General features: G+C 45.5%; 1 protein-coding gene across 5 annotated transcripts in view; it reads left to right on the top strand.

Moving 5' to 3' along the window:
- LOC128755895 (dipeptidyl aminopeptidase-like protein 6) overlaps positions 1-27,529 on the top strand; it is a 261,376-nt gene that overhangs the window by 172,791 nt on the left and 61,056 nt on the right. For all 5 annotated transcript variants that reach the window (XM_053859995.1, XM_053859996.1, XM_053859999.1 and 2 more), the window contains one exon: positions 16,554-16,668. In XM_053859995.1, the coding sequence (XP_053715970.1) occupies positions 16,554-16,668 (115 nt within the window). The remainder of the gene's footprint in view (positions 1-16,553; positions 16,669-27,529) is intronic.

Below are 27,529 nucleotides of genomic sequence, written 5' to 3'. Positions count from 1 at the left end.
ACAGGCTTCCATGCTCCATTAGAACATCCAGCTGTCATGCAACACTTCACCGTTTCTTCTCCTCGAGCTGAAGAGCTTTTTTTTACCTGCTCTTTTACCTGCATTCGAATGGAGCGCCGACTGGATCCACCTCCAGTGAAGTGGCTCGGTTCCAGGTCTGGCTTTGATTCACTCAGAACCAGATTTACACTTATTTTGTGTTGTACTTCAACACAATGAGCGTTGCTGCATATCTATGCATTGTTCCAGAGGCGTGTCAGTGACACTGAATTTGGGAGTCTCACTCACAGAAATAGAAAACAGAGGTGGTCATTGCAGCACTCAGGCTTGGACAGCAGAAAGGGTGTTGCCTATGACTCAGCCTTATGAAGAATTAAGGCATTCCCTTCCATACTGTGTACAGACCTAACAGCCGAACTTATTCGTCATTTTATCTCCTCCATTTTTTTTTTTTATGGCTCTGTTTGTTTTAGTTGTCAGGCCTTATTCAGTGCATTTTATTATTACACTTATTTCACTGGTTGTGATGTTTATTTTAGTCTGATTTCCCCCTGTGCGCTGCACTTTGTGATGATCTTGTGTTGCTTTTAAGAGCAATATAAATAAACTTGGTATCGATCTGCGGTGCGCGGAGGTCTGGCCGGTGTCTGTGGCTTGTTACCGCAGAGCTGAGTGGATGGTGGAGTCTGAATTGTTTGCTCCTGCTGTGCGGACAGTATGAACTGGCTCTGACTCTGATCGTGGTATGTTGTTGTGGTGGAGTTTTAAATGAGAAAAATTGGAGCCAAACGTGGCCCCGATTTTTCTGGTGGTCAGCGCCAAACAACGTTGGCTGTTGCTCGCTCCGGTTTGGAGCCTTGTTATCGGGGTTTTTGGCCCGTAACGTGGCTGGCTGCTTCAGCACAGTTGTATTAGCCAGATGGTCGGGATCATGTCGCATTCCAGTCACAGCCAGATCACAAGTCAAACGTACACCAACAACACAGGCATGCGGTTGTCGTGTCAACACTTGCGTTGAAGGTTTTGAGCTCCTTAAACTGAATACAATCGTCTACATCCTGGGGTTCATGAGGTTCCTGCGCTCACTGATGCACGTGATGAGCCCGGCACTGGAGATGCTTCAGGCTCAGCTGCAAACAAGGGTTAAGTGTCCTTCACCGTCCTTGAACCAGTCGCTGACGGAGAAGTAGGTCCAGCCAAATTGTCTCTCTACACTCGGGTTAGTGCCGCCTGCTGCCTGTTGCGCGCTGAAATTGTATTTTAGATGAAATGATCAAACATCCTCTCCTGGTAACCATCTCAACCGTGCGTGTCACTCATGACGAGACTCATGTTTTCTCATGTTTTTGGGACAAAAACAGACTCTTTTCCTCCAAACATGTTGCTTGTGAGTGGAGCAATGCTTTTGTTTAGTTTTCTTCTTTTGTTGTGTAGCATCATGTTCATTTCATGTTTGGAGTCCACCTGCAGGATTTCACATTCATATCCACTCGATGAGCTGAGCTCCTTTTCTCAGTGTGGTGGCTCTTCTTTTCACCTCATCACTGTTGTCAACGTTCTCTTTTCTAACATGAGAACTCAGTACACGCCTTTCATCATGGAGGTTTAAGCTTTTAAATTACAAAATAGAGAGTACGTCGACGCAATGTTGGGATCCAGCTTGTGGCCTGTGGGGTTCCTCAAGGGTCCATCCTGGGGATGCCTTACTTACGGATACGGACCAATCGGAGCAGTACCCCCTGAAACCTTGGGGGTCAGTGTTGCTGTCACTACCCAATACTTAGCTCTAATGGCACACTAAGAAGACAACAATCGCCATGTTTGTTTTTTTTTCTAGTCTAGAAATGGGTTTGTTGTTGTCATAACCTTTTGACTGTGGGCTGCTCCCCCTGGTGGATATATTGGAGAACAGCAATACCTACATAAGGGACGCATGGAAGCATGTGATCAGCGATGGCAACATCATTTGAAACAGACAGGTAGGATGTCGTACATAAAAAGAGCACTAACGGGCCTTTATTCAAAGAGCTTTCTGTCCGAGACTGTGACTCTCTCTGTCACTTCAAATGGATTAAATACACGTTAAGTCATCTTAATTAGAATCAGTCACCTGACACATGGAATCTGACTTCAGTTTTGTTGGCGCTGGTTAACAGCACACGGTGACATAGAGCAGCATTAGGTGTCAATTCAGAGCTGTGTTCAGTGCATCTGTGGGAGTAGAAGCTGTGTAACTGCTCATTTCAGTGCTCAGAACTCTGCACCACCATCCAGAGGACGGAAGGGAAGCTGTGGGCTGGTAGGTGGGTGTCCACAGTGAGGTTGGAGGGCAGGTTAGGGCAGCTCACTTGGCCTCTCTACTGCCTACTCCAAGTGGAAATACATGTAAACGCAACTGGTCTAAACTATTTTTCTTGTCCACCAAGCTTAATAAGACGCCGAGTCCTCTCTCTCAAGTTGCCAGGACCAGAGTCCAGCACAATGCCGGGCTGGTGTTCCTCTCACCTGTGTCAAACACATAGTCCTACATTAGAATTGCGGTCTCACAGGTCAGAATTCCGTATAAACTGGTAATCGGGCATCGCGGTTGGCCGTCGCACATTTGGCTTCTAAGGGATGAGACCATGCAGATGCCCAAAGTTTCCAGAAGCAGTCGCACATACATTTGCCGTTGCGTGTTGGAGGAGGGTCAGACCGAGGCCAAAAATGCCAGCGACGTTTCTATGTCCCAGTCCAGTCCTCCGTACAAACACACAGCATGTTTGAACCCAATCCACATACAAAGTACGATTGCATTCATTCAGCCTGGGAGCATCAGGTGGAGAACCCCTTGTTTACTGGAAATAAAGACTGGACTGCCTCGTCCTTCTTATATTCCCTGGGATAACAGTTATTTAATGGCGCCCGAAATATGAATATTACTATCTTAGATGATATTAGACCTGGAATCATGAGGGGAAAAATGTCCTTGTCAAATTTGAAATGAACTGATTCCAAAAACCTTCCCTCAGGCCTGAGTGCCAAAACTTTCCTTGATTTATACCCTCTGATTTATTCCTGCTGTCTACATAAAAAAGTCATTTTGTATGGAGAAAAGGGGCAGGCGTCCAAAAGTGCACTGAAGAAACCGAAGATTAATGTTGAAGAAGGGCAGTGTTTGGAAAGCCGCCGCACTATCTGTCCGTTGCCTCAGCGACCGGGGAGGATTTCTAGATTCTGGTCTCCTCCGTCTCTGGACACAAGCTGTTTGAACGGAGACAGCTCATCGAGTTTTCAGGGCAGGAACTGCAGCTCGCGAGCGAGTGAGCGGGAGGAGAGCATGATTACCAATGTACTCGCCGCAGCCACTTGCTGTTGTTGAGTGTAAATTGAAATCTACAAAACGCTGCTTTCCTTCCCACCCGATAGACAAAAAGCCTTTATACTCACCTGGCATGTATGGTCTGCGGCACGTAACGGAGAAGGCAGCGCAGGGTTCAAACACATCCTTCCTGAAGGCAGGCAAGAGGCTGAAAAGATACTTAGATGATTGATTCATTTCACGCAAACGCTGCTCGATGGATCGCTGTCACGATACCTTTGAACGAGACGAGAAAGACGTCCACTTGAAGCCCCTCCATTCTTCCAAAGCTCCAGTGACTCGTCGTCTTCGCTCTGTATGTGCAGCACTTCTCATAATGTATTTCCCTGTTAAGCCCTCGGGCAGTAAATGACTGACTTCCAGAAGTAGCTCACTTAACTTGCAGGGCTCCTAAAGTTGCGAATAAAAATGAATAGAAAAATACTTTTGTCAGCTTAAAGATCCTGCTCTTTCCAGTTCTGTCTTCACAAAAACAGAAAGGAAGCCAATGAACTTGCAGCAGAGCAGCCAGCGTCATTAGCATATTAGCATGCTAATAATACCAGTGAGCTAATATACCGGATATTTCAGAGTATAATTTGCACCAGTCAAACAAAAAAACACATTTTCCCGGGAAATTTGTTTTACAAAAAAAACATGAAGATCCTCAACATGAAGATAAATTCATCGGCAACTGAGAAACAAGGAAGCAAAGGGCAGAATTTTTTTTTGATTTATTGCACTGATGACATTAAGCATACTTGCTTTTCATTATGAGAAGTAAATCAAAGTCACTCATCTTCAGCCGCCCTCACTCTGTCCGTCCCTTCTGGAAACTACTGTGCAAGAGGTGTGCAAGTTAACTGTACATTTAAGTTTCAAGAAGGGTTGAATGATAATGACCTCAGTTTATGAGTTTTATTGGTTCAAAACAGAAGCTTCTCACCCAAAACATTCTGAACCCTGAGTATTTTTTACCACTGGAAACACTGGGAACTCACCCAATAAGTCCAAGACCCCAAAATTGCGGCGGTATTATGTCCCAGAATTTGCAATAACTGGAGTGTCAGCCCTGTAATGCTGTGGGGGCGCTGGCTGTGGAGGGGACTAATCCCTGAATAGCGTCACATGTTATTCACCTAAAGTTTCCCTCTGGTCACCTCAACATCTCCTGAAACCCACGACCCCAACCATAGCACGCATTTGTTTGACTGTTGACCAACTTCTAAGTCATTGGTTGAATTTCATTTTTACTTTGCACCGCAGAAGTGGGACATTTCTTGTTTTTTTGTTGTTTTTCTTTCAATCAAACACTTTTAAGACCCTGTCGTGTGTTCATTTTCCAAGGACAATCTGTCCTTTCACTTGAGTCTGAAGTCGTCTTTCATACATGGATGAAAAGTGAGCACACGTTAGCATCATCAAGCCAACTCATGCAGCAGTTCAGTGTAGTCTAGAAATGAGTCGTAGACCTCTTGTTTGACAATACACACAGCTCCTGAGGTTCTCTGTAAATGTTCCAGGGACCTAATAAACCTCGCCATTTGGACCTTCATACGGGCTTTTACGATCCTATCCTTGTCCGCTGGGGGTTGTAGCGTGGAAAGTGTGTCTCCAAGCGTTGTCTACTGCTCTCTGCAGTACCACGTTTAATAAACCGCTCTGACCTTGTATTGCAATTAGTTTTGCGGCAGCTAATGGCTTCATTGGGCGACGGCAGCGTTGGTTAATGTTGCTAGGCGACCGCTGATGCATGTGTGACGGTTAAAGCGAACAGAGAAATATGTTCCCCGTGGAGAGTGGGGAATACAATTCAACATTGAGGTTGAGTGCTGTATTTACAGGCTGTTAATATCCCATCATTGAAAAAAACATACAGTAATGCCTCCAGAAATGAAAGCACGTGGCAGATAATGACCAGCAGGCGGCTAAATTCACTTCATCATCCTGCGGTGGCTCATTATACGCTAAACAAGCTCTCAGGCCGAAGACTTTTAATTGGCTTGTGGCTCTGGAGAAAAGTCCAGTGGTCTGATGGGGAAGGGGTAAATGGTTATCGTGTGAGCTGACATGCAACCTACGGTGACGCCGTGTCAGTCAGACTGGGGTTGTGATGGAAGAGGTGACCATTTTTCCTTTACTGGGGGCCCTTCTTTTACTCTCTTGGTAAAGCTCTGCACACCTTTTTCATAAACGTACACACTCCATGTGTGTACTATCTCCGGACTGAGCCTCACAATATTAGTCTGCGTATTTGTTGTGTTGAGGAAGTGCTTTATCTTTGTTTGGTATTTTCCCAGAGCGGCCGATATCGATATCGGGTGTTTTAGAAAAGCAGGTAACCGATTTTAGGCCGATATTCTTGGCCGACATTTGTCGGTCAGATTAAGTTAGGGTTAGATTTCACTTTCACTTTGCTGAAGGCACGAATAAGTGGCGGGCTCTGTTCTTAACACAAAAGGGCGCATTTGGACAACTATTGGCAGGGGGGCCGGAATGACCAAAACTGTCCAAAAATGGTCGATATATCGGTCGATCTCTAACCTAAATCGGGGTGCCAGTAAAGTTCTCATGTCTTCTAGGTCTGGTTTCATGACTAATGGGTTCGACTAGGGGGTCATGATCCGCCAATCATCTGCGTTGTTTTCAGGTCAGGAAGTCGCTCGGACAGATGGCCTGCCGACTGGCGGAAAAGCTTGTTCATTGGTGCACATTTTCTTCTTTTCTTCATTTTTTTAAACTGATCTGTTGGATGTGATGTCACACATTCCACAAGTGGACACATTTGGCACTACGGCTCATCTGTTAGATTTTACAAAGGTGTCTCTCTCTCTCTATTTGATTTAGCACAAGCTTGTCAAACTGCCATCAGCCTTTTTGAGCTGCTTTACTTACGATAAAATCAATTCCCTTTCCACACATTCACAACACCATGGTCTCATCCGTGTTAAATCCTTTGTTCTGAAGTGCCGGTGAAATTTGTGTTTTTCATTCACCTGCTTATTTATTTGCCTTCTATAGCTGAAGCAGAAAAAAAAACGTGCGCCTCTGTGTTTATTTCACAAAGGAATAAGTGCTCATAAGGACCATGTTCGTCTTCATTGTGAAGGCACTTCAGCCGCAGCGCGATAAGAGCAGCTATTCTTCCCCCACGAATGTTCATATTTTGTCTGAGAGAGTGGAAAAAAAAGCTACCAAACCGCGGGCCAGAATACATTAGCCTAGGTAAACATCAACAGGAGCAGCAGCCTCTTTTTATTAGACCTCTGCGCCTGCGAGTGTCGGGTGTTCGGGGCATTTCATTTCCAGGAAGCGACGACGGCATCTGTCTCTGCATATTGTTTCCATGACAGCAATTTATTTTGGTGGAGAGGCGCGACAAGTGTGTGATACGGAGTGGGGCCTGCTGGATAAGAACAACAGAGAGAAAGATACTTTTCAATTCTTAATGTATCTACAACACATGGAAGTGGAATCAGGCCGTGGTGAATACCAATGATGGTGGGTGCTGGCCGAGGGGACACGCTGCAGCCAACCACACTTCCTCGCCTCTCGCCCTTCTGGACTCTCTCCTTCTCCTCTTCTGTCTCTGCAACTACTTTTACTGCCTTGCAGACGCTTGCGTTCTCTGGCCCAAAGAGAGGCCATCAAGAGTTCAGATATCGTGTTTTTGACATATTAAAATGCAGCGTTACGCGTGTCCACTTTGTTCACTCATATTCTCAATACTTCCCACCTGACTAAAGAGTAAAGCCGTGGAGATTCTGGACCTCTGGGCTGTGACCTAGACTGCGGCACAGTGATATACTGTGGAAACCTGGGATTGTCCTTGTCCATTCCAAGTGGATCTACATTGTTTGACAGGTTTTCTCCGAATCATTCACACCTTTATTTAGCTATGTTCATTGTCAGAGCCTCTGGATCTCCTTTGCCCTATTCCGCACTGGGCCAACCCATCCTCACTCCCATGGTGTTGTATATTGACGTTGGGAAAGTGGAATTTGCGTCCTATACCGAAGCCAGAGGCAGCCTTCACTGCTGCATGTTGCCACGTAGCCATTTCAATGGACTGACTGGTTAATCGGGAGCAAGTGCTGGGTCTAGGAAATTAATAGGAATACTGTAGGAAACTAATGCCTTTCTGCATTCTGGGGTACCTAGCGCTGCCACTAACCCTCCGGTGGAAGCACGCGAGTTAGCAAATTTAGTGAAAATGCGCAAGAAGGAAATGACTTCTTGCTTGTGTTTGTTATTATTTTGTGGTTATTGAGAGGAGAGTGCGCCGTGAGATGATGTCATCAGAGAGCGTCTCTCTGCCACAAAACAAACAACACACCTGGCGGATGTTTCTTTGCCGTTTCCCATCCAGAATAGCTTCAGGCCACATGCACACCGAACATTTTCCATGCTGCTTTCAAAAAGGTGCTCCGTAAAAACAAAGCCATTTCTGTCGTCCGCACGGATCCACCATTTCCCAACGATGGTCGGTTCAGCGCTTTTTACGAGTTAGAGACATGAGAGACACCAGCTTGAATTTCAGTTCCATGAGATTGTGGTGATTGAGATTGAGAACGCTCCAGCGAAATATTGCGCTTGTGACTGAAGGGTGTGAGCTGCTCAGGTCAGAAGCACGTTCCCGCTTATAATGAGCGAGTAGCGGAAGATTTCGTGTCAATATTGACAGTAATATTGAACAGTCGCTGCATTCACATTCATTTGTAGTGTGCCAGTTCTGTTGTGAAGTGGCAACCTGTTTCCACAGCCAAAAATCATTATTTCTTTTTGTCGATAGAGAGAAAATCCACCTCCTCCAGAGTGAAAACTTTTAACAAATTTCTAGTGTTTCCAATGGTGTCCAGCATTTGTGAAATTCCTAATAAGAATAGGTGGATGGAAACCCCATTCCAAAAACCTGCTCCCTTCAACTGAACCATTCCCTTTTTGCTATTCACAGAATGCTACTTCTCAGTTAGTCCTAATGGTCTGTCCGGGAACTGACTGCTCTACTTGTTCTTGCGCCCTCAGTTCACACGGTCATATGTGAGGAGTCCGTCCTCTTGTCAGACACCGTATATAGACCAAATAAATCTTCAGGTCGGGGATTAGATCCCGCTTTCTCTCATTTCTGGTGAATCAAATTCCAGATAAGCTCTTCTACAGCCAATAAAATCAAAGGCAGGACTATAACTGCGTTTCCTCAGCCGCTCTGCTGCGCGACCTCCTGCTCTTCCTCCACTGGCCGTAATCTTTATGCCATTTTACAGAGATGTGATTTAGAGTGGGGAAGGTCAGCTGATGGCGCTGCCCGCGCAGCAAGCCTCTAATGGACTGGAAGACATTCACTCACAAATCAAACAAACCAGGCAGAAGAAGCACGAGAGCCAGCTGGAGACCAGCTCTGCGTTCAGTGCTCGCGACAGTTCCAGACCTGTGGAGCTAATGGCAGAAACAAGCGGTGACCTGGTGACCCTGAACTAATATTGGTTGGTGTTTTCCTCCCGATAATAATGAGCGCCAGTGTGTTCAAACCCCTCTGTTGGGAATGGCTTCAACCATTCAGTCAGACATGACTATGGTAAACAAGAAGTCAGCCTGAAGTCCTGGGGTTTGTCCGGTGTCAAATTAGGAGGAATCAGATTTGTCTGTTTCTGGCAGCTGAGAAAGAGATCCTTCACCTCTTTCTTTCGTCCCAATGATAAAAATGCATGCAGGAAGACGGCATCTATTCCAACACACCGAGCACCCGGGGGGAATCTGAAGTTCTCTCACCATGCCGTGTGACTCTCAGGATTTAAATGAATTCAGAATTGATTTTGGATTCAAAGTCAACCCTGTGCTCGCGGAATTTTGCATTAAAGATGGCGGATTGATTGATCTGGGGTTTGAGCTAGTTTATTTAGATTAGATTGCTGTATTCTTTATTCAGCGTGATACTAAAATACTAAACATTAGTAAATGTGGATGTGATGGATCTGTTTAGCCGAGGTTTTACGATGTGACATCTTTTCTTTTGTCCATCCCTGATGTCTTCATACTGCCATCAACTCGACAGCGTGGACGTTTCAAAGTGGTTTTCTTGTGCTATTATCAGGGTTCTTTGAACGACTGAGACTGGTGCTTTAGTACCCCCACTGGATGCTTGTGTGTTAGCTCACCAGTCCACTGGTGGAGCCTTGCCTATCTGCTGAGATGTACCCAGTGGAGGCTGCGGCGTTGCTTACCCCCGATTTCCACAGAGTCCGGAAGCAGTTTGTGCGGAGGCTTGTCAGAAAGACTTGTTTTCAATTTGGGGATTTCCATTGGCTGCAGAGGGCTGGTGGAGGGCTCCACTTCTATATCTACAGCAGTGCAGCAACAGACTCATTCAGACAGGAAATCCACCCTGGGAATCCGGGGAAAATTGTCATTGATAAACTATGTGTAGACATTATTCGCATTTTACTGTGAAAGAGGAGTGTAAACATTACGTCATAACCGGCGAGCGTGACTCCGAAGCAGTCAACGGAGCGCTTCCTTTGTGACGATGAATAAACACTTAATTTTGGGGGGCGAGCGTCGGCCCATTCTTTATCACACTTATGTCATAAACGCTATAAAGACATCATCTCTTTCAACCTGCGAAGTACCGGCGTGATCGAGTAGATAACAACCACTCAGCTGCGCGTCACTCCACTCTGCGTCCTCGTTCCTTTTGGAAATTGAAGCATCCACTGTGGTTCTGCGTCCACTCCGCGTTCCCTCTGCCACTGTACCTGGTGGAGACTGGAGCTTTAACACCACCCTCCATCCCAAAATGTCTGAGCACTTGCCTGACTGGGGGTTAGAAGGCTGTCGCCAGTGTATGGGCCCTTTCTCCGTGGTGCATATAGCAGCCAACCATATGGGCCAGTGGGCTCCTGCTGTGTCCAATATGTGCCGTAACCCTCATCCAAAACTGGACACCCAGTGGCCCAGTGGGTTGATCACAGTCTGCTGTACCAACTAGGAGGCACAGAAGAGTCAAACTGGCTTATAAAAATGGGTATTTTGTACCACCGAAAAACTTCCCTAATGGGTAAATAATGGACACGGAGGAGCGAAGCCTGGGAGCGGGTGGTTCTCCGTTCAGAAACAGCAGCTTTGCTGATTTACTGGGAAGTACTTCAACCCTGAAGAACATTTAAACACCGGTTTTGATCTCATTACGTCTGTCTTTCAGTTCAGGTTCAGATCCGTCCTCCTTCTGTTTGTCTCCTCTGGGTGAAGCTCTGATTCCTCCCACGGTCGGTTAGTGTTAGTTTACTTTGTGATGGATCTTCTCTTTATTCCCTGTCTTTTTGTCTGTCATTGTGTTGTCATTATTTCAACACCAAAAGTTTGGGAAGTGACTTCAGTCATTATTGTAATGACAGATAAGCGGAGTCTGGGTGGGAGGTGAGTCACTCCAAACTGAATAAATCGTCCAGTCGGTCGAAGTTGCCTGCAGTTGTTTCTGTGGGTGGATGTGTGGCGCCGTGGCGTCCGGCGCCCACTGGAGCGAAATCTAACATATTTGGATGGATTGGAGTTTCAGCACATCTGTGGAGCTGATCTATATGAAAATCCTGCTGAGAGCACAACAGCCTCAGAGTCGGCGAGCTGATCCGCGGCGGGGAGAGAAAAGAGAGGCAATTTCACTTTCTGCAGACTTCTATGAGTGTTTTTGTCGTCTGCGGCGGGATAACGGAACGTTTACCGCATCGCAAAGTCCTCTGAAGTTTCCACAGCGTTTCTCTTTCTCCAGTTAGATAAGACTGAGGAAAGTCTCCGACAAATGTTTTTGTCTTCGACGGACGGTTGAAGTAGAACTGTGAGTCAGGTTTGATAGTGTCTCCTCCGAAACTGAGACGTTCAGTCGCAACTCGGAAAAAAAGCAAGTTGCTCATTTCAAGCTGCGGATGGACCAAATATAAAACTTTCTGAATCAGCTCACAGTCTGGTGTTGGAGGACACTGCACGAGGCCCAGGCAGTTCCTCCAGTGTCCTCGTGTCTGACCCGACAGGAAGGGATTCAAGGACGGCCCAAACGGAGCAGACAATTACATCCTCAAGGACGGTGAACTTATCCCACAACTCTGGGAATTCACAGATGCTGTACTTGGACAAAATAGAGGACTCGAAGATACTACATTTGAACCTGACCTTTCCGTATCAGGGGTTCTGAACCAGCAACAATATAACCACGCAGTGAGGCATTTGAGATGTAGTATCCGAAAGAGAGGGCAAGGTTTAAAAAAAAAAAAAAAAAAAAAGGGATTTGGGACTACACAGTTGGACTACACATGGTCCATTTCAGGGTCAGTACTGTAGCACAGACAGTGCTGGTCAAAGTATTTCAGGGTATTACAGTTGAATGAGATGGTTTTCAAAGAAACTACACTTGAACCACACAGGTTGATACTTCTGTACTGGACATCCAGGTACTTCATTGGTACTAATCTTGGCTTAGATAGTGAGGTAGTGGAAGGTGTCGCACTCGACCTGGACCAGACAGCTGCTACCGCCAGTCGTTCTCAAGGAACCCGGATATTTTCTCTATTATTCGACTTTAAAAATGAGCGTTGAATTTCGCCCGACTGGTTGCTGCAGACGGCGAGGTAGATGTTCATCAGTCACACTGCTCCTAAACTGTCACAGTCTTTGAGACACTTTCAAGTCACCGATGTTGATTTGGCTCACATCAGCTCAGAAGATTTACATTCATTTTTGGATCCATTATTTACAGATACTCCCCAAACACAACTGATGGGATGGAATGACACACAGCTTATCTCTTCTTATCTCCTCGGCGGAGAAGGTCCTAGTGCGCATGATAATCAGTGGATTTGTCGTCGCTTTCATCGTGAATTACACAGATCTACCCTGCTATCTTCTATAAAGACTCGACAGAACATTATAGCGGGTTTGATGCTTGTAATTTAGCTCTGCAGCCAGTGACGTGTGCGTCTTTCAACACCATCGCACGGCTTATGGATCCGTGCACAGAGCTGGCTTTGGCTTCCTCCGTGTACGGTGAAGAAAGGAGTCAAAGAAAACAAGGTTGCGTGTTAGATTAGTAGTCTGAGCACACTTTCAATAGAGTTGTTCTGTTCAGTGGTGCACGTCTTTCCCTAAAAATGAATTAATGGATGTTCCCTGCTGCATAAGTCAGTCCCTCCAGGAGATGGCGATGTTGCAATCACAACTATTAATGTATTTTCAGCCAATCCCCGCGAGTTCTGGGAGGTGCTACGCTTTTGCCCAATCACCATGAGTTACCCGCCAATTCCACCAATCGCTTAAGTCTCCTTTCACCCTCCCCTCTACGCGGCATGTGCAGCATCATATTCCCTCCCTCCTTGCTGAGAGGACATCATGTGCGACGCTAAAACGCTCACATTTGCCCACAAATGTTGCCACCAACGGTCTCGACTCGGATGTGACAGATTATGAATCCATTCATAACTGTCCAAATTCCCACGATTGATGTAGCAGAATAGAGGGAAGTAAAAAGCCAAACTCACTAGTGCAGCGTCACCCGAACACTATACGGGGCGAACGTAAACAAACATGGCTGACAGCTAGGTCCATCCCTCTCCAGGCTACTTTTGTCTCTCTTTGTCGTTTGTCTTTGGAACATATGGACAAACGTCCAATCTCCGCCCTTGTGAGCAGCTCCGTAACAACACATTAGCGCTCACTACACGCTGTCAGCCTGGAAACTACACACGGAACATCATCATAAAGAAGATGCGCTTGCTGTATCATCATCACTTATCATAACTGTAAACAACGCATATTTTGTTAAATTCTTGTTTTGTTTGAGGCTAAAAACTGATGCTAGTTTTTTACATGTCAATTTGCTAAGGTCCTTATTTCCTGTCGTGTTGTTCCAGATCCATAAATGATCACAAATTACGAAAAAATATGCAGTAAAATCAAGCATTTCAGTAGCAACAATCAACAAAATAGTCAGCGTAATCCTGGAGTATCTACTAAGAATTTGACTCTGATGTTGTCTGATGGCAAATAAAACCAACACGACCAACCAGGAACTAGAACAGACATATCAGAATCAGAATCAAATGTATTGCCGTGGTCAGTGGGGATCCCACCAACTAGGACAGTGCTTTGGAATAAAGTGCTGACATGAAATAAAATAAAATAAAATAAATGCTTGGCAACCGACTTTCGTCTTTTGTTGCCATAAACGTTTTTCGTGCCATCGAATCCATTTACTCATTCATTTTTTTATTTTTTAGTCTGATGTGGTACTTACACAGAATACAGTCTATGGATCCTGTCGCCCTCTGTCTCTGGTTAGTTAGAAAGACTCAGGACACCTCCAAATATAGAAGAAACGTCACCCCACCATGGAGCATCTGTGTGTATCATAGAGAACTATTCTTTGTTTGAAGGGATCCGTATGTGTTGGACCAAGAGTGCAAGACGAGGAAGTCGACTGTTGAGGTTGATGATGAATAAGGAGATGAAGGGGTGACTAGAGGAGGAGTGCCATACAGTGACGGAAGTGAAGAGAAAGGTTGTATTTATTATATGCTGTCTGGAACAATCCATCTTTGGAATAGTTGAACAGCAAGGTTTGATTCAAATTGAAGGCTGCAACAATCCAAAGAGATGTTTTTATATCTTGAACACTGCACTGACGCCACTCCTGCAAACCATTCTTGTTTATAAGAAATAGGCAGCGCACCAACGCCATCTTTTGTGCTGGAACCAAGGGCAACAATAGACTGGACAGTTGAGTGACCCTGAGTTTGCTGATGAATTACGCAGGAGCGTAAGTAGCCTACTGGCTCTTATCAGCGCTCCAATGATGTCTTTCAATTAAGGCGGGCTCGGGTCACTGCAGGTTCTCCTTCTGGCTCCGTGGTCCAGCTTCATTAATGCCTCGCCACACATGCATTAGCTGCGGTCACCAGGTCCCAGAAGCTCGGTTTGACCCCCCCTCTTTTAATATTTCATCATCTTATTAAGTATGAATCACTTCGGTGTTCCCGCTATTTGTTCTGTTGCCGGTGTGGTGCCGTCTCTGACCCGCCGGGTTCGTCTACCCGCCACCTTCTTAAATGACTGAGGCCAGGCGAAGGTGTTCCAGCCAACCTGGGGAAGGAAGGAGGCGAGAAAGGAAGCAAAAACACATCATACATAAATAAAAAGATGTGTAGCATTTGTAAGTATGTCTTGGCATTATAAGGAAAACTAGTTAAAATTGAGTGTACATTTCATTTATAGATTCTTCATGTGAATGTGACTTCCTTTATTGGTATTTTTAGGGTCAATTTACATACAAAAATAGAAATGAAAGGAAGGAAAACAGAAAATAAGATGGACCATTTGACCTGTTATATTTGCAGTAGACTTGAACTCATGATGAATCTTGAAAAATATACAGAAAATAAAATTACCAGGATCATTTCTTTGTTAGTTTTTTAGTTTTACTCAATCACAGTATTGTGACTTGTAGCAAGGCTGTTTGATATAATCCCAGACTTCACAGGAATCATCACAATGTAGTCTTGCGATATATCACTAATAATGTGATACATACGTGTTAACTGAAAGGGAAAAGAACAGGAAAACATGAAACGTAGTGAAAACAAATTCGCGATTAATTCAACTACAAAAATATTGAAAGCCAAATGTGTTACACTCGCTTAAACACTACAACTACTATTCAGAGATGAAATATTGATATTAAACTGATATGAAATAGGAGGTCACCACGAGTCAATAGATTGTTGAAACATTTCAGTTGCAATGGTGTTACTTCCTTCAAAATGAGTAAATATTTGTATTTATTTTTGTGAGAAAACAACATGAGAAAACATAAAATGTAAAAATGTCACGGAAAACAGTGATAACAACCGTGAGAATGTATGCGTTGGTTGGTGTGTCGATTTTCATGACATCATCAGGATTGGTTAGAAAATGCCTATTGAAGGAAGAAGTGGTAAGGTTTTGTCGGTCCCGTGCCCAGATCTTCTCAGAACTAGTTAAAACCGGTTTATAGAAAAGTAGAGTTGAATCACGAGAATACCTTTCCGTCACATTTTCACTTCTTCCCCAAGTTGGCTCGTCTTTATGAAGTCATGTGACCTGACTCCTTGGCGGAGGTCTGTGTTGTCCCAGTAAAAATATACAGACGGGTTCATGAACGTTGACACAAGCCCATGTTTATCCCTCTGGCCTTTAAGTTTGATCCATGGAAGGAGAAGTAAAGACGGCTTCAAAGCTCTGTTGGTTTTTGAAGGAGGAGGCTCAGCCCACGTTGTGCCTTGAATGGCAGATAAGGTGTCATGGCGGCGCAGTGACGGCGGTGTGAGTCACCGGAGTGCTGAGCTCAGGCCAGTGTTCATGGCCAATGTTGAGCTGAAGGGTCGGAGCTAAATAAGTGACACAGAAGAAACCGCTGCTGGTGCCAATGTCGGCCATATTGCCGCTGCACCTCACTGCTGTAGCTAGAAATGGAATTCTGGTCCTGAAGGTATCAGAAGACATGTTCTGTCTCGCTGTGGACACGATGATTGATGCACTGTTAGTGTGTAATTCAGATCGCTGCATCACAAAACACAAAGGAAAGCCTTGCACTACAGCGCCCACGTTGTGATTTATCAGGTTTTATTTTCTTTAGCTGATATTGATGCGACATCTCGAAATCTGTGAAGTCTGTCTGAGGCTCATTCACTTTATGGCAGTCCTTCTCACACAGTGGGGGCGTGGAGCGATGCCGAGGGGGGGCGCATGTGACCTCGGAACATACTTTTCTGCCGGACGACAATAGAGTGTCATTGCACATCCACTCATGAGTTTATATCCTCGGCCGTCAGACTGTTGAATTCGTGATCAGTCTTTGTTTTATTTTATTTTATTTTATCACAGCACTTTCCCATTTGGTGGGATCCGAACTGACCACAGCACTAAATTTGATTCTGATTCTGATGCATTTATTTATTTCTTATTTCAGGCAAATGGATGCATTTTAAGTCTCTTCTGTTACAGACAAAAACAATGTTAACCTCCTCTTTGCCGCCCTCACCTCCTCGGTGCCGCCCTCCTCCAGTCTCCTGGAGCTCATGAGGCCGACTGCCTTTCCTCCTCCGACTGTGGAAGCTAAACGCCTCTGAGTTGCAACAGCCAGCAAGTCTGCTCCTGTCATCTCTAACCATATTTGTGTCCTTGTTTGTGTGTCCAGGAGCTGGTGGGCAGCAACCCTCCGCAGAGGAACTGGAAGGGAATAGCGATCGCCCTCCTTGTCATTCTGGTCATCTGCTCGCTGATCGTCACCTCGGTCATCCTCCTGACGCCAGGTACACACGCGGCCCGCCGTGGATTCCTCTCTGTTTACAGGTTCAGGTCTGGTCGGAGATGGGCACATAAATAAGGAATGACTCCTAATGTTGTCAACCTTGAGCGCGATATTTGAGCCTGTTTTTTAACAGAGTGAGTCAGCACTGGCTTCTGAACTGGACTGTGGATGAGTCAGTCACAGCGACCACTCGAACCCATCACAGGACACGTTGCTCCAGTGTTTTCAGCGCCATCAAATCCAGGCGCTCGACATCAGGGGAGCCTTGACACGAAAAAAGCCGTGACTGAGTGACAATGCTAATCTCTAAATACAGCCCAGATACAACCCAGCTGTAGATACGTGCACTTGGTGGGTTTGAAAAGAAATTTAATTCATATCATTTGAAGCAGTGTGTCTCAGTCTTTCTGGCTGTGGAACCCATCGGCAGCCTGAAATGACATGCCGTCACCCAAGAAACCCAGAAACAAATTGGACTGTGTTTCATAGAACAATAAAAGAAAATGCATATAACAGTTACATTATAGTTTTTACGAATTAAAGGAGATGAACAGCAGCAGGTTTGCAACACGTTTGTGGGTCCCGACCCTCGTGAGAAACACAGGTAGAAAGAACGGCCCACATCAGTTTTAATCCTACTAAATGGCCCTCTGAGCAAAGTTGGAACGTTATTTCAATAATTTCCTGAAGACAAGATGAGAGTGACTGATTGAAAGCTGACGGAGTGTCAGCCGTCCTGCGCTCTGGTGACATCCTTCACACGCAGGTCCAGTGAGTCAGAACCAATCCACCTCTGACAACAGAGAACAAGGCTCAATTGGTTTGTGAACCTGCAAAGTATACCATATTATCGCACTCTTTTTTTCTGTTCTCTGATACCGTATTTCATTTGGGTTTGAAGCCGCCATCTTGGCCTGGTCACTCTTGAAGGCTTGGTTTTATATTTCAGCCAGTTATGAACATGGTTAAGTCAAGGATGTTGATATGTATTAACTGAAAAAAGTCCTGTTAGCCTGTTAACCTGGATGTGAGGAGCTCTTGGTGTGTGTGTGTGTGTGTGTGTGTGTAGGCATGTTCTGCCATACTTGTGTCTTGACAAGCCGCCTTCTTGTGAGGACATTTTGCATGGCATTTTAACCCTCTAAACCTTGTGAGGACAGGCCAAAATGTCCTCACAAGGTTTAGAGGGTTAAAATGCCAGTAAACATAGTTTATTCTAATTAGGTTTCAGTTTGGTTCAGAGTCTTGGTTCAGGTTAGCCATGTGTTTTGGGTGGTTAGGTTTAGGGGGAGAGGCGGGGTGGCTTTTGAGGCAACCAATTTTTAGCAAAACTGTATCCTTGTGGGGACCTTCAGCTGTCATGGGGCCCTTTTGCTGGTCCCCACAGGTCCACAGCATGAGTTGAGGATGAGGACTTCATGAGGATGAGGGTTTCAGTTGGGTTCAGACTCCAGGTTAAGGTTAGTGCTGGGGAAGGGGTTATAGCAATGAGAAACCTCACTATGTTCCCACAAGGTTAGACGTACAAGCGTGCATGTGTGTGTGTGTATCTGCTTTAGCTAAACTTGTGAGGACCAATTCTGGGAAACTTGTGTGGTCATTTCTGCCGGGCCCCACAATACAAAGCCCCAGTTTGAGAATAAAAACTTCAAAATAATAGCTGTGTGTTTTGGATGGTTAGCTTTAGGGCAGAGGCTGAAGAAGGCAGGGGAGTCAATGAAATGTCCTCACCAAGATTGCGTTGCAACCGCGTCTGTGTGTGAATGCATTGTCCAAGCCTCTGTGCCTGGAGGTTTCTCTTCATTGACACAATACATTGCCAAGCAGTTTCAGAGGAAGTCAAATGCTTTGGGCTGGAAGACGGTGGGGTCTTTGAAGACCTCTGTGGTTTCTTCACTCGGAACACAAGGAGTTCACTTGACTCAAATGAGTCTCTCAAAGTCACCGTGGCATCTCTCATCACTGCAGGAGGCCTTTAAAGGTTGAGGTGCCGCATGAGTCAAACATCACATGGTCACACACGGTCTGTTTTTCTGAGGCTAGAACAACACACCGGGCCCAGACGGGATGAGACACCAGCAGGTGTAAAGTTAGTGAGGCCTGAAATGACTTGTCACCGTCTGGCTGCGACCTCTTCCTCTCCCCGAGTGTTTATCGTGGACCCGAGCTGTTTATTGTGCCGCTCCCAAACTCGGCGGCCGGCAGGAGTCGGGTCCCCGACTCTGCCCTGCAGGGCCTCTAAAAGAGTGGTGAGGCAGGCTGCAGCCTTCACACTGTTCCAGGAGACGCTCTGAGAGAGTCTGTGTGCAGCAGCAGCAGCAGCAGCTGTGTCCTTCCGGAGTGGTTCTTCTGATTTATCGAGCAGCAGGATTCAGTTTTATGATGATGCGGCGCGTGAATCATTGCTCCAGGGCTGATTAGATTGTTACTTTCTTTTTTTTTTGGCTCTGATTTGGCAGGATGAGGCGGTGCAGCCACGTTTAATTACACTCAGGTATTGTTTCGATTCGGAGCACGAATGGCTTCGATCCTGAGAAGAATCTGTGCTGAAATCTACCCTGTGTTTTGGTGGCAGTCGTGATTTTCCAACTCTTATTTTTGGTCCTTTGCTTTCCCGTCCATCCTGCTCGTGAACATGCCGTGTTTATCCTCACCAGCTAAGTGTACCGTGCCTCCTAAACTGATGTTGGGGACGGTGTCGCTGCCGACGTGACTTGACCTGCGTGTTTCAAATCACTGGAGAGAGCAGCCCGACTCAGGCAACTCAGTCCGGTTGCGTCATGTGGTCTCGATTTACATGCTGTGGAGAGAGAGCCGAGCTACTGTTATCTCACCTCTGTGACAAGAGGTGGAGCTCTTCAGTTCCTTTGGTTCCACTGACCGGAGAGGAAGAACACGCAAAGCTAACACGAACATACAGTAGGAGCAGTTCAATTGTTCCCCTTCCAGCACAGTTCCAGCACAGTTCCAGCGCAGTTCCAGCGCAGTTCCACATGAATACGTTCACATACATCCACACGTAAGTACACATTCAGCCATCTTCAGTTTCAACATCTCTTCAGAGTCTCCTCTAATCTTCATCTTCAGACATTTCACGCTCCAGACCTCCATTAGAGAAGTGTTTCCTGGATTCTTCTATTTTCATGTTCAGACCTCACAAGGTCAAAACAGCCTTTGAAGAATCCTCATTGTTCAAAATAAGACTCTGGCTTTCTGCCCCCGACCTTCGCAGACCCACGCTGTTCTCCCGCGTCTCTCACATGAATACAACAGAAGACTAACAAAAGTTAGGATTCTGAATAATTCAGACACATTTCTTCCCATTTCCTGATGTCAACCGTTCAAGGTCGCGATGAGCCGTGCTTAAAAGGAAATGCTACTTCACAGCTTGATGCCGGAGAAATTGACTGAGACCCGAATGTGACCCCAATCCCACGACTTTTTTTTTGCGGTGAGCCTGTGTGGCAACACACATCTGCCTGACCTCCTGAGTGCACCTGCACCAGAGTGGGATTCTCCTCAGCTGTGTTTATAGAGTCCTGCATGCAAAAGCTCCTTTTCTGAAGTGATGGAGAAATGGCTTTTCGGGAAACACTCACACTGAGCCAAAGCTAGACCAACACTGGCCAGTGTGTGTGTGGTCTTATGCATGTAGGTCTGACCTTCCTGTGTCTCCTCCGTCCTTCACAGTGCAAAACAACCATTTTATCTTTTGTTAGCAGCAGTTTTCAGTGAAATGGATTTTCCTCCTCGTGTCTTGGGTCAGGTCGAGGGGGCAGCGGCGGAACTAAGGAGTGCTAGACTTCCCCCTGCCCCAAACCTCCTGCTTCTCTGAGAGAAAACTGAGGTGTCAACTGAGGGACTTGAAGTTTACAGAAACCTCTCTGAGGAGAAGGACGTGTCGCTGACATGAGGAAACCAGAGGTGTCCCGTTCCCAGTGGGCTCCTAACTGCTGCTGACAACCTCCGTTGTGCTCACGCATGTGTTGTGGCACTCACACCCTCCCACTCACACAGGTTTTCCTTCTGTCATGTTGCATCTGCGGTAACCGATAGCTTCGAGTTGCAGAGAGCTTGTTGTGCTGTCTCTCTCACTGCAACTGGGTCAGGTGTTGAGTGTTGACGTGTGATATTTCTCACGCTGATGGATGTCAGGGTGACTGACAGGCCCGCCGGTGAGGAGCCGTGATGGGGATCGTGGTACCGCTCTGTGGCTGCCGAGTGAGCCAGGAAGTCATGCTGGCTATTTTATTGCTCAGGGTGTGTGCCGCTGCTCTTCTTCTCAGGTGTTACACACTGCTGTTCTTTGGCTTTTGTTGCTCCAAATATAACATGAGGTTCTGATATGAGTTAGCTTTGGTCAACAAGTTGGCAACATCTCATCTGTTCCCTGCAACTACTTTGTGTCTCTTCCCTGCCGTTCCTGACTTGTATCCACCCGTCTTTTTCGGTGAGAATGTTTCTACTATCAAATATTCCAAACCCTGGACAGGAAACGTGCAAGGTCACAGGGGCCAAACTGAAAGATCAGGGGCCACATTTGACCCAGAAAGTTTCTTGAAATACATGTTTTCTTTGGCACGATCAAATTTAAAGCACACCAAACAGATGACTCCCAAAGCATGTTGAACAGGGAGATTATGAAAATAAATTATTATTTATTTTAAGTTTAAATCGTGGCTGAGACTTAAAGCACGAGGGATGTTTGCTCTGTGATGTTTGTCGCTTGGTGTCGGGAACAAAAGAGCTGCTAAAGATGGGTCAGTATCTGTTGTCAAGACGGCCACATAAATGACTGATCTGGAAACATAAACACAGTAATAAGTAAAGATGCTGGGGGGACGGGGATCAATGGAAAATGAAAAGACAATATTGTATTGTAGTGTATTGTAAGACACAAATAAAGCTAACTCACAATGCCCGATGCTAAAACCAGCCACCTGTAATTCAAATAAAAACATATTTAGCATCCTTTTTATGCTCTCATTTCCGATAAAGGTGTAATAAAAATCAATTTTGGACAGAAATTTGGACTGGAGTCGTGATGCATTGCGTGGTGGAATTTGTGACTCCTTAGCTAGCAGTTGAAGCTAATCTAGCTTAGCCTGTCAGGCTAAACCATGACATGGGCAAAGTACGGCCCGGGTGCCTCATGAGGTCACAGCAAGACATAATAACATATTATTTTTGTCATCGCACATTACCATTTGAATTCTAAATAAAACAATTTCTGCTTTTTATTTTATTTCTTTAGAAATGTTGTGTCTGTTTTTTCTTCCCCTGTAGCAATTGATAGTCATATTGAAATGTAAAAATGATATAATAATAATAACTATTAAATAAATTCACAGAATATATTAGAAACACAATGTCATCAAGTACCTTTGTATTATTGCCAAGATATTCTCCACTGAAAAAGACTATGATTTATATTGATTATGTTTAGAAAAGATGCAAATGTAAGTTTCCCTTCCCATCTGTCGTTTGGCTTGACGGCGCCTTACAATGGTCACAGGAGTTTTACTGCAGCGGCTCCTCTGGAAGTCCTGAACCTTTTGGAACTTGTTTTTTTTAACTGCTGTTTTCTGTCCTGTCAGAAGAGAGAAGCATCTGATCTTCTCGCTTTTCTTCTGGAAGCTTGTCTGCCGACACCTGACTCTATCACCGAGCCCTTTCCCTCTTCTGGGTCAGCGCACTTCCCTCGTGCTTCTAGTTCCTCTCTCAGGCCGTTTCCATCATCTCCAATAAACTTCGCTCAGATTTCTCCGCCGATACGCTTTGTAACGCTCCTGATTTATCAATCCCAAACGAAGTCTCTGGCTTCAGCAAGTCAAGGTCGTAGCGGGAAAGGACAAGACGGAGTCTCTGGGTCTTAAATCTCAGAGGAAGAGCAGGGATGTACGTTTTTGCTCCATGAGAGCAGCACTTTTGACGGACCTGACTCCTCATTCATGGATTTTCCAGAGTGACTGACGTTTTAGTGGAGAAAAAAAAAAGCTGTCCTCAAAAGACCCCCTTTTTTTTCACTTTTCTGTGACTCCCAGGGAGTTGCTGACTCAGCGACTCATTGTCTTCAGTCAAGACAACCCTTTTAATGAGGCCACCGGGCAAACAGAGGCCTTTGCTGAAAGATCTGATGATACACAGTGGGGGGTTCGGCACCGATAACAAGAGAGTTGAGAGGAGCTGCGAGTTTATCTGGTGCAGGATCTACTGGGACCCATGATGGGAGGCTGAGTCGGGGGTTGCGACCCGAACATGACTGCAGAAGGAGATAAACACGCTCTAAAGCGCCCCAGTCTCTCATGCACATTCATGAGGCCTTCAAAAGTAGCGCCAGCCTGGAGTTTGTGCCAGTGTTTCTGAAGATTCCGGAGTGTCGTCACCCGCCGATATCAGAGCTGCAGAACCTGGTCTGGCCGGACTGGAGAAGATCAATAGATTCATATTTGATACGGACATGTTTCATCATGAATTCTGTCTGCGATGCGGCATCTTAACAAACCAGCGTTTGACGTTGAAATCAGACAACAGTCACCTTAAACTTGGTCGTCAGTTTTTCCTTTCACCCCACCAAAATTTGGGTCTTTTGAATCACCAGGTTCTGAAACTAAACTGCCTGGTGAGAGACTCCATGCTGATGCGCTTTCTCAGCTGGACATTTTTGTAAAGCAGGCGATGCTGTCAGCAGCGTGGTGGCGTGGCATTGTAGCCTCACAGTAAGAAGGGTCCGGTCTTGGCTCCAGCCTGAGGTGGCCCTAGTTTTAGGGCGAATGTGGGCTCCCTCTGCGCGGAGTTGGAATGGTCTCAACGTCGTCTGTGGAGAATAAAGGGCAGGAATTCCATCTGGAACCCAGTGTTTTTTTTGTCCTCCATTGCACATTAAATTATGCTGCTCTCTCTCTCACTGCACATACAGTGGCACCTCCGATAGCCAGTGTCTCGGCTTGTAGACAGCATCTGCTCCATTCTACGAGCAACTGCGTAGGAGAATAGAGCAGATGGTTTCTGGGTATGACTAGCAGCGTCAACATGCTCTACTCAAATTTTAATGTGCGATATTAGAGTGTGTGAGACAGTGTTTAAGGACCACGTCAGGACGCCAGCCCTCACTAGACTGTTCAAATGTTTCATTCTATTGACTTACTATTTGTCCACTTGAGTGTAGAGACAGTTGAGATGCCCAGATCTCGCCCCTTTCTTTTGGAGATTCTGGTATTACTATACTTATGGTATACGTATTACTGCAAACTGGTTGATGCAGATGTGTTTCCGGGGGTTACGTGTCTGACTTCACAAGACCGTCATCGTGGTGACTGTACGGCAACAGAAACATCACTTTAAAATCTAGTCCCACATTGGTGAACGTGCCACGACTTGACATCGGACTGAAGACAGTTTGACCGAAAAATCTCATCTCAGTCGGTTACACGAACAATGTTTGAAACCCGAACACGTTCCACTATTCGACGTAATGATATAGACAGCCTGAACATCATTTGTTGCGCCCGTAGAACAGAAAGAAGAACCTTCATTTAAAAAAGCGTGCGAGGAAAATGTCTCCACGTCTGCTGTTTGGAAGTAAACTACGTGCTAAGTGCGAAAATATGGGCACAATATGGGCGGTATGAAAACTTAATCTCTCTTCCCGACCTGAAACACATATTGAGTTTGAGTGTTGTGGCTCTATAAAAGAAGGAAGCTGATGTTCATGCTAATAATCACATCTGAAGCTTAAGTGCGGCAGCAACCAGATGCCTTCTAAGATGTTTTTGTTCCCTTGATGACATTGCTACAGGCAGCGGGGATCAGAGAGTGTTTGTCCATCTGTCAGTTGCTTTAACACACACACATACACACACACCAACTCTGAAGTTTTAAAAGCTGCTGTCGTCCCATCCAGCCGTTGAAGACGTATTGTCCCCGAGTCTTTGTGTCTGTTTACTCGCCGCGTGTGTTCGTAACCCTCTGACCAAAGTATTTTTGGTGTCGCCTTCTTGTCCCCCGCTGTCAGCCCAAGACTGGCGCCGCTTCTCAATCTGTGCCTCTCTCCGTGTCGGCGTTCCAAGAACACAGCTTCGGGAAGCGTTCCCGTCTCTGTTGACAACAGAGTTGTGTCAAAACAAGCATTAAAATGTGGAGCCTAAGTAAACAATAAAGTTCTGTCCTGCCTGTTGACGGCGACTTTAACAAGGTGGCTCCCCTGCTGCTCCTGGACCACGATCACTGACTAAGGCCCAGATTGTATCACAGTACATTCTACCCTTCACCATCACATTCTAACAGTCATTTTACATCGAGTAAGTCCAGACTTATAGTGAAACACACTCAACACAGTGGTTCTGAAACTCACTTTCTGTGCTTCTTCTTTCTCCCTGGTGACAGCAGAACTGGACCCTATTGTTCTACTTATGGTATCAATCCGTTCACTTCGGTCCAGGAATCATCAAACCACGACTCTAGTGTTGCTGCACAAGTGTTCACTAAAATCTCTGTTGACTACTGCAGTGATGACAAATAACCAGGCACAGAGTGATGTCATCAACAAGGGACATATTTTTCTGGCCAGAGTCGTTGTGATGTGATGGATTCAATTTCAACCAATATCTGCGACTCTGAAAATTCCACCAATCGAGATTGAGAGGACGTCATGTGCAGCGCTACACGCTCACATTTGCCCACAAATGTTGCCACCAAGGGTCACGATTCAGCCATGAAGGATCCTGAATCCATTCATAAATGTCCAAATTCCCACGATTGAAATGTAGAATAGACGGAAGTAAAAAGCCGAACTCACTAGTGCAGCGTCACCCGAACACTATACGGGGCGGACGTAAACAAACATGGCTGACCTCCAGCTCCATCTCTCTCCAGGCTGTTTCTGACTCTCTACATCTCAACCCTCTGGAACACATCAGCAGCTACTGTTTTCATTGGCTGGAATCATGAACAACTCCACTCACACAAACATTTCCCACCTTTAGCTCTCAGACTCCGCCCATCCAAACCTCCGTCAGGCTCCGCCCTTGTGAGCAGCTCCGTAGCAAAACAACCAGCGCTCACTACACACTGTCAGCCTGGTAACTACACACAGAAAAAAAGATCAACTTATTTTATTTATTTAGCATTTTATTTTTGTAAGCTAATTTGCAAAGGTCCTTATTTTAAATTATCACAATTTTCACTCAATTTTTTTTCAAAATCATCTGCAAAATCAGGCCACAACAATTGAAAGAAAATCCTGAAGTTACTGATTGTGAAGTTGCGAACTTGAAGTGCTATTTAACAAGGAAAAGTACTTGCAGAAAACCACGGTTGTTGCCTAGCTACACACAAGTTATTGCTCCACACTGCACCTTGCACATTATACAGCTCAGTTTACACAAGACTCTGTGAATAAATAATCACATGTTGTGTCAAAGTGTAAACAAACGCTGGGTAGTACACAGTGGATGAACCGAGCGAGCAGACTATTGTAGGGCTGACCATCTGCACTGGCTGGTTTTTATACTTGTGAATTTGACAACATTGAAACATTGACTCCATCCAGAAAACAACTTCATTCAATCCAAAATGATCTTTTCTTCTTCTGTTTTATTTTCTATCGTCTGATGACTTTGTTGTTTCTCCTGAACGCTAACATGAGTAGTTTCTAATGTGAGCTGTTGTGTTTTATGTCTGTGCCTCCCCTCAGCCTCCTCCACTGCCATCCCTCATCGTTATTAAGAACATTCCTCTGACAGCTGCAGCGCATGAATCAAAGCCCGTGTCAGATTGAAATTCAGGAACATCGTCTCTCTGACGCTTCTGCGGGGAAATATTTCCTGCGCTTTTATAGCAATTAAGAAACATACAACTCATTTCAGCCAGTGTCGGATTAGAGGCTCGGTGTCGTCCCCTCGGGGACTTGTGTTTCGAGCGGTGATTCTCACCAGCGAAGGTTTTATTCGTGGTTGCTGCTCGTGGAAACTGAGGATTCAGACGTACGTAGTCGGAGATCAGCTCCTTTAGATCTACTGACAGCCTTCTTCAGGCCACTAGTGAAAAACACAGAAGAGGAAAGTGCTGTGGACTCACTGAGGAGTACTCCTGTCCACGCATGGACCTTCAGCAGAACTGAGTCACGATCTCCTTATCACTAGTTCTGACTCTGCTTTGAGTCCGACAGCAGCAACACTCAGATAAGCTCCCACAAAACCATGACCTCCTTGGTGGAGATTGATAGGACGCTTTGGTTAGTATGGTGATGCAGTGTTGGAGTGAGGACGAGGACGTGCAGAGATGGCAATGGTCTCATCACTACTCTACCTGTGATGTTGCCACGACAGTAGCCTCGCCTCAACTATTTTGAATGGCATTTGACTTACGTCCAATCCGACTTACGACCCGTTGGTTGGAACCGATCCTGGTCGTAAGTCGGATGTTTCTTGTAATCGAATTAAAGTACCGCATCTAATTCACCGTGCATTGCTGTTGTTGTCATTGTCAGGAAGCTAAACATTAACATTTCTACAACTGTGTCTGTACGCATGACGTCATGTGTGGGACACGCCAGTCATGGTTTCGACCGGCAGCTCATGTGTCAAGCGGCCGGCGGTAAATAACAGTGGCGTGAGGAGAGAGCTGCACGTTTCTAGCGGAAAACACAGCCAGTACTTTGAGTTAGCATCTGCTATCGACGACAGTATTAACCCTGAGGGGCCAAAGTGCGGACTCAAAACTATGTTTTTTTATGACCCCCGGCTGCCAAATGTAACTTGACAAGTCACTTGTAATCTAATTTAGTTACATTTTTAATTCAAGTAATCAGTAAAGTAACTAAGTGTGATTACTTTTTCAAAGTAACTGTGGCAACACTGCTT

This window comes from Synchiropus splendidus, chromosome 3, assembly GCF_027744825.2.
Source record: "Synchiropus splendidus isolate RoL2022-P1 chromosome 3, RoL_Sspl_1.0, whole genome shotgun sequence".
NCBI classification, from domain to species: domain Eukaryota; kingdom Metazoa; phylum Chordata; class Actinopteri; order Syngnathiformes; family Callionymidae; genus Synchiropus; species Synchiropus splendidus.
This window is presented reverse-complemented; position numbering and strand designations above follow the sequence as displayed.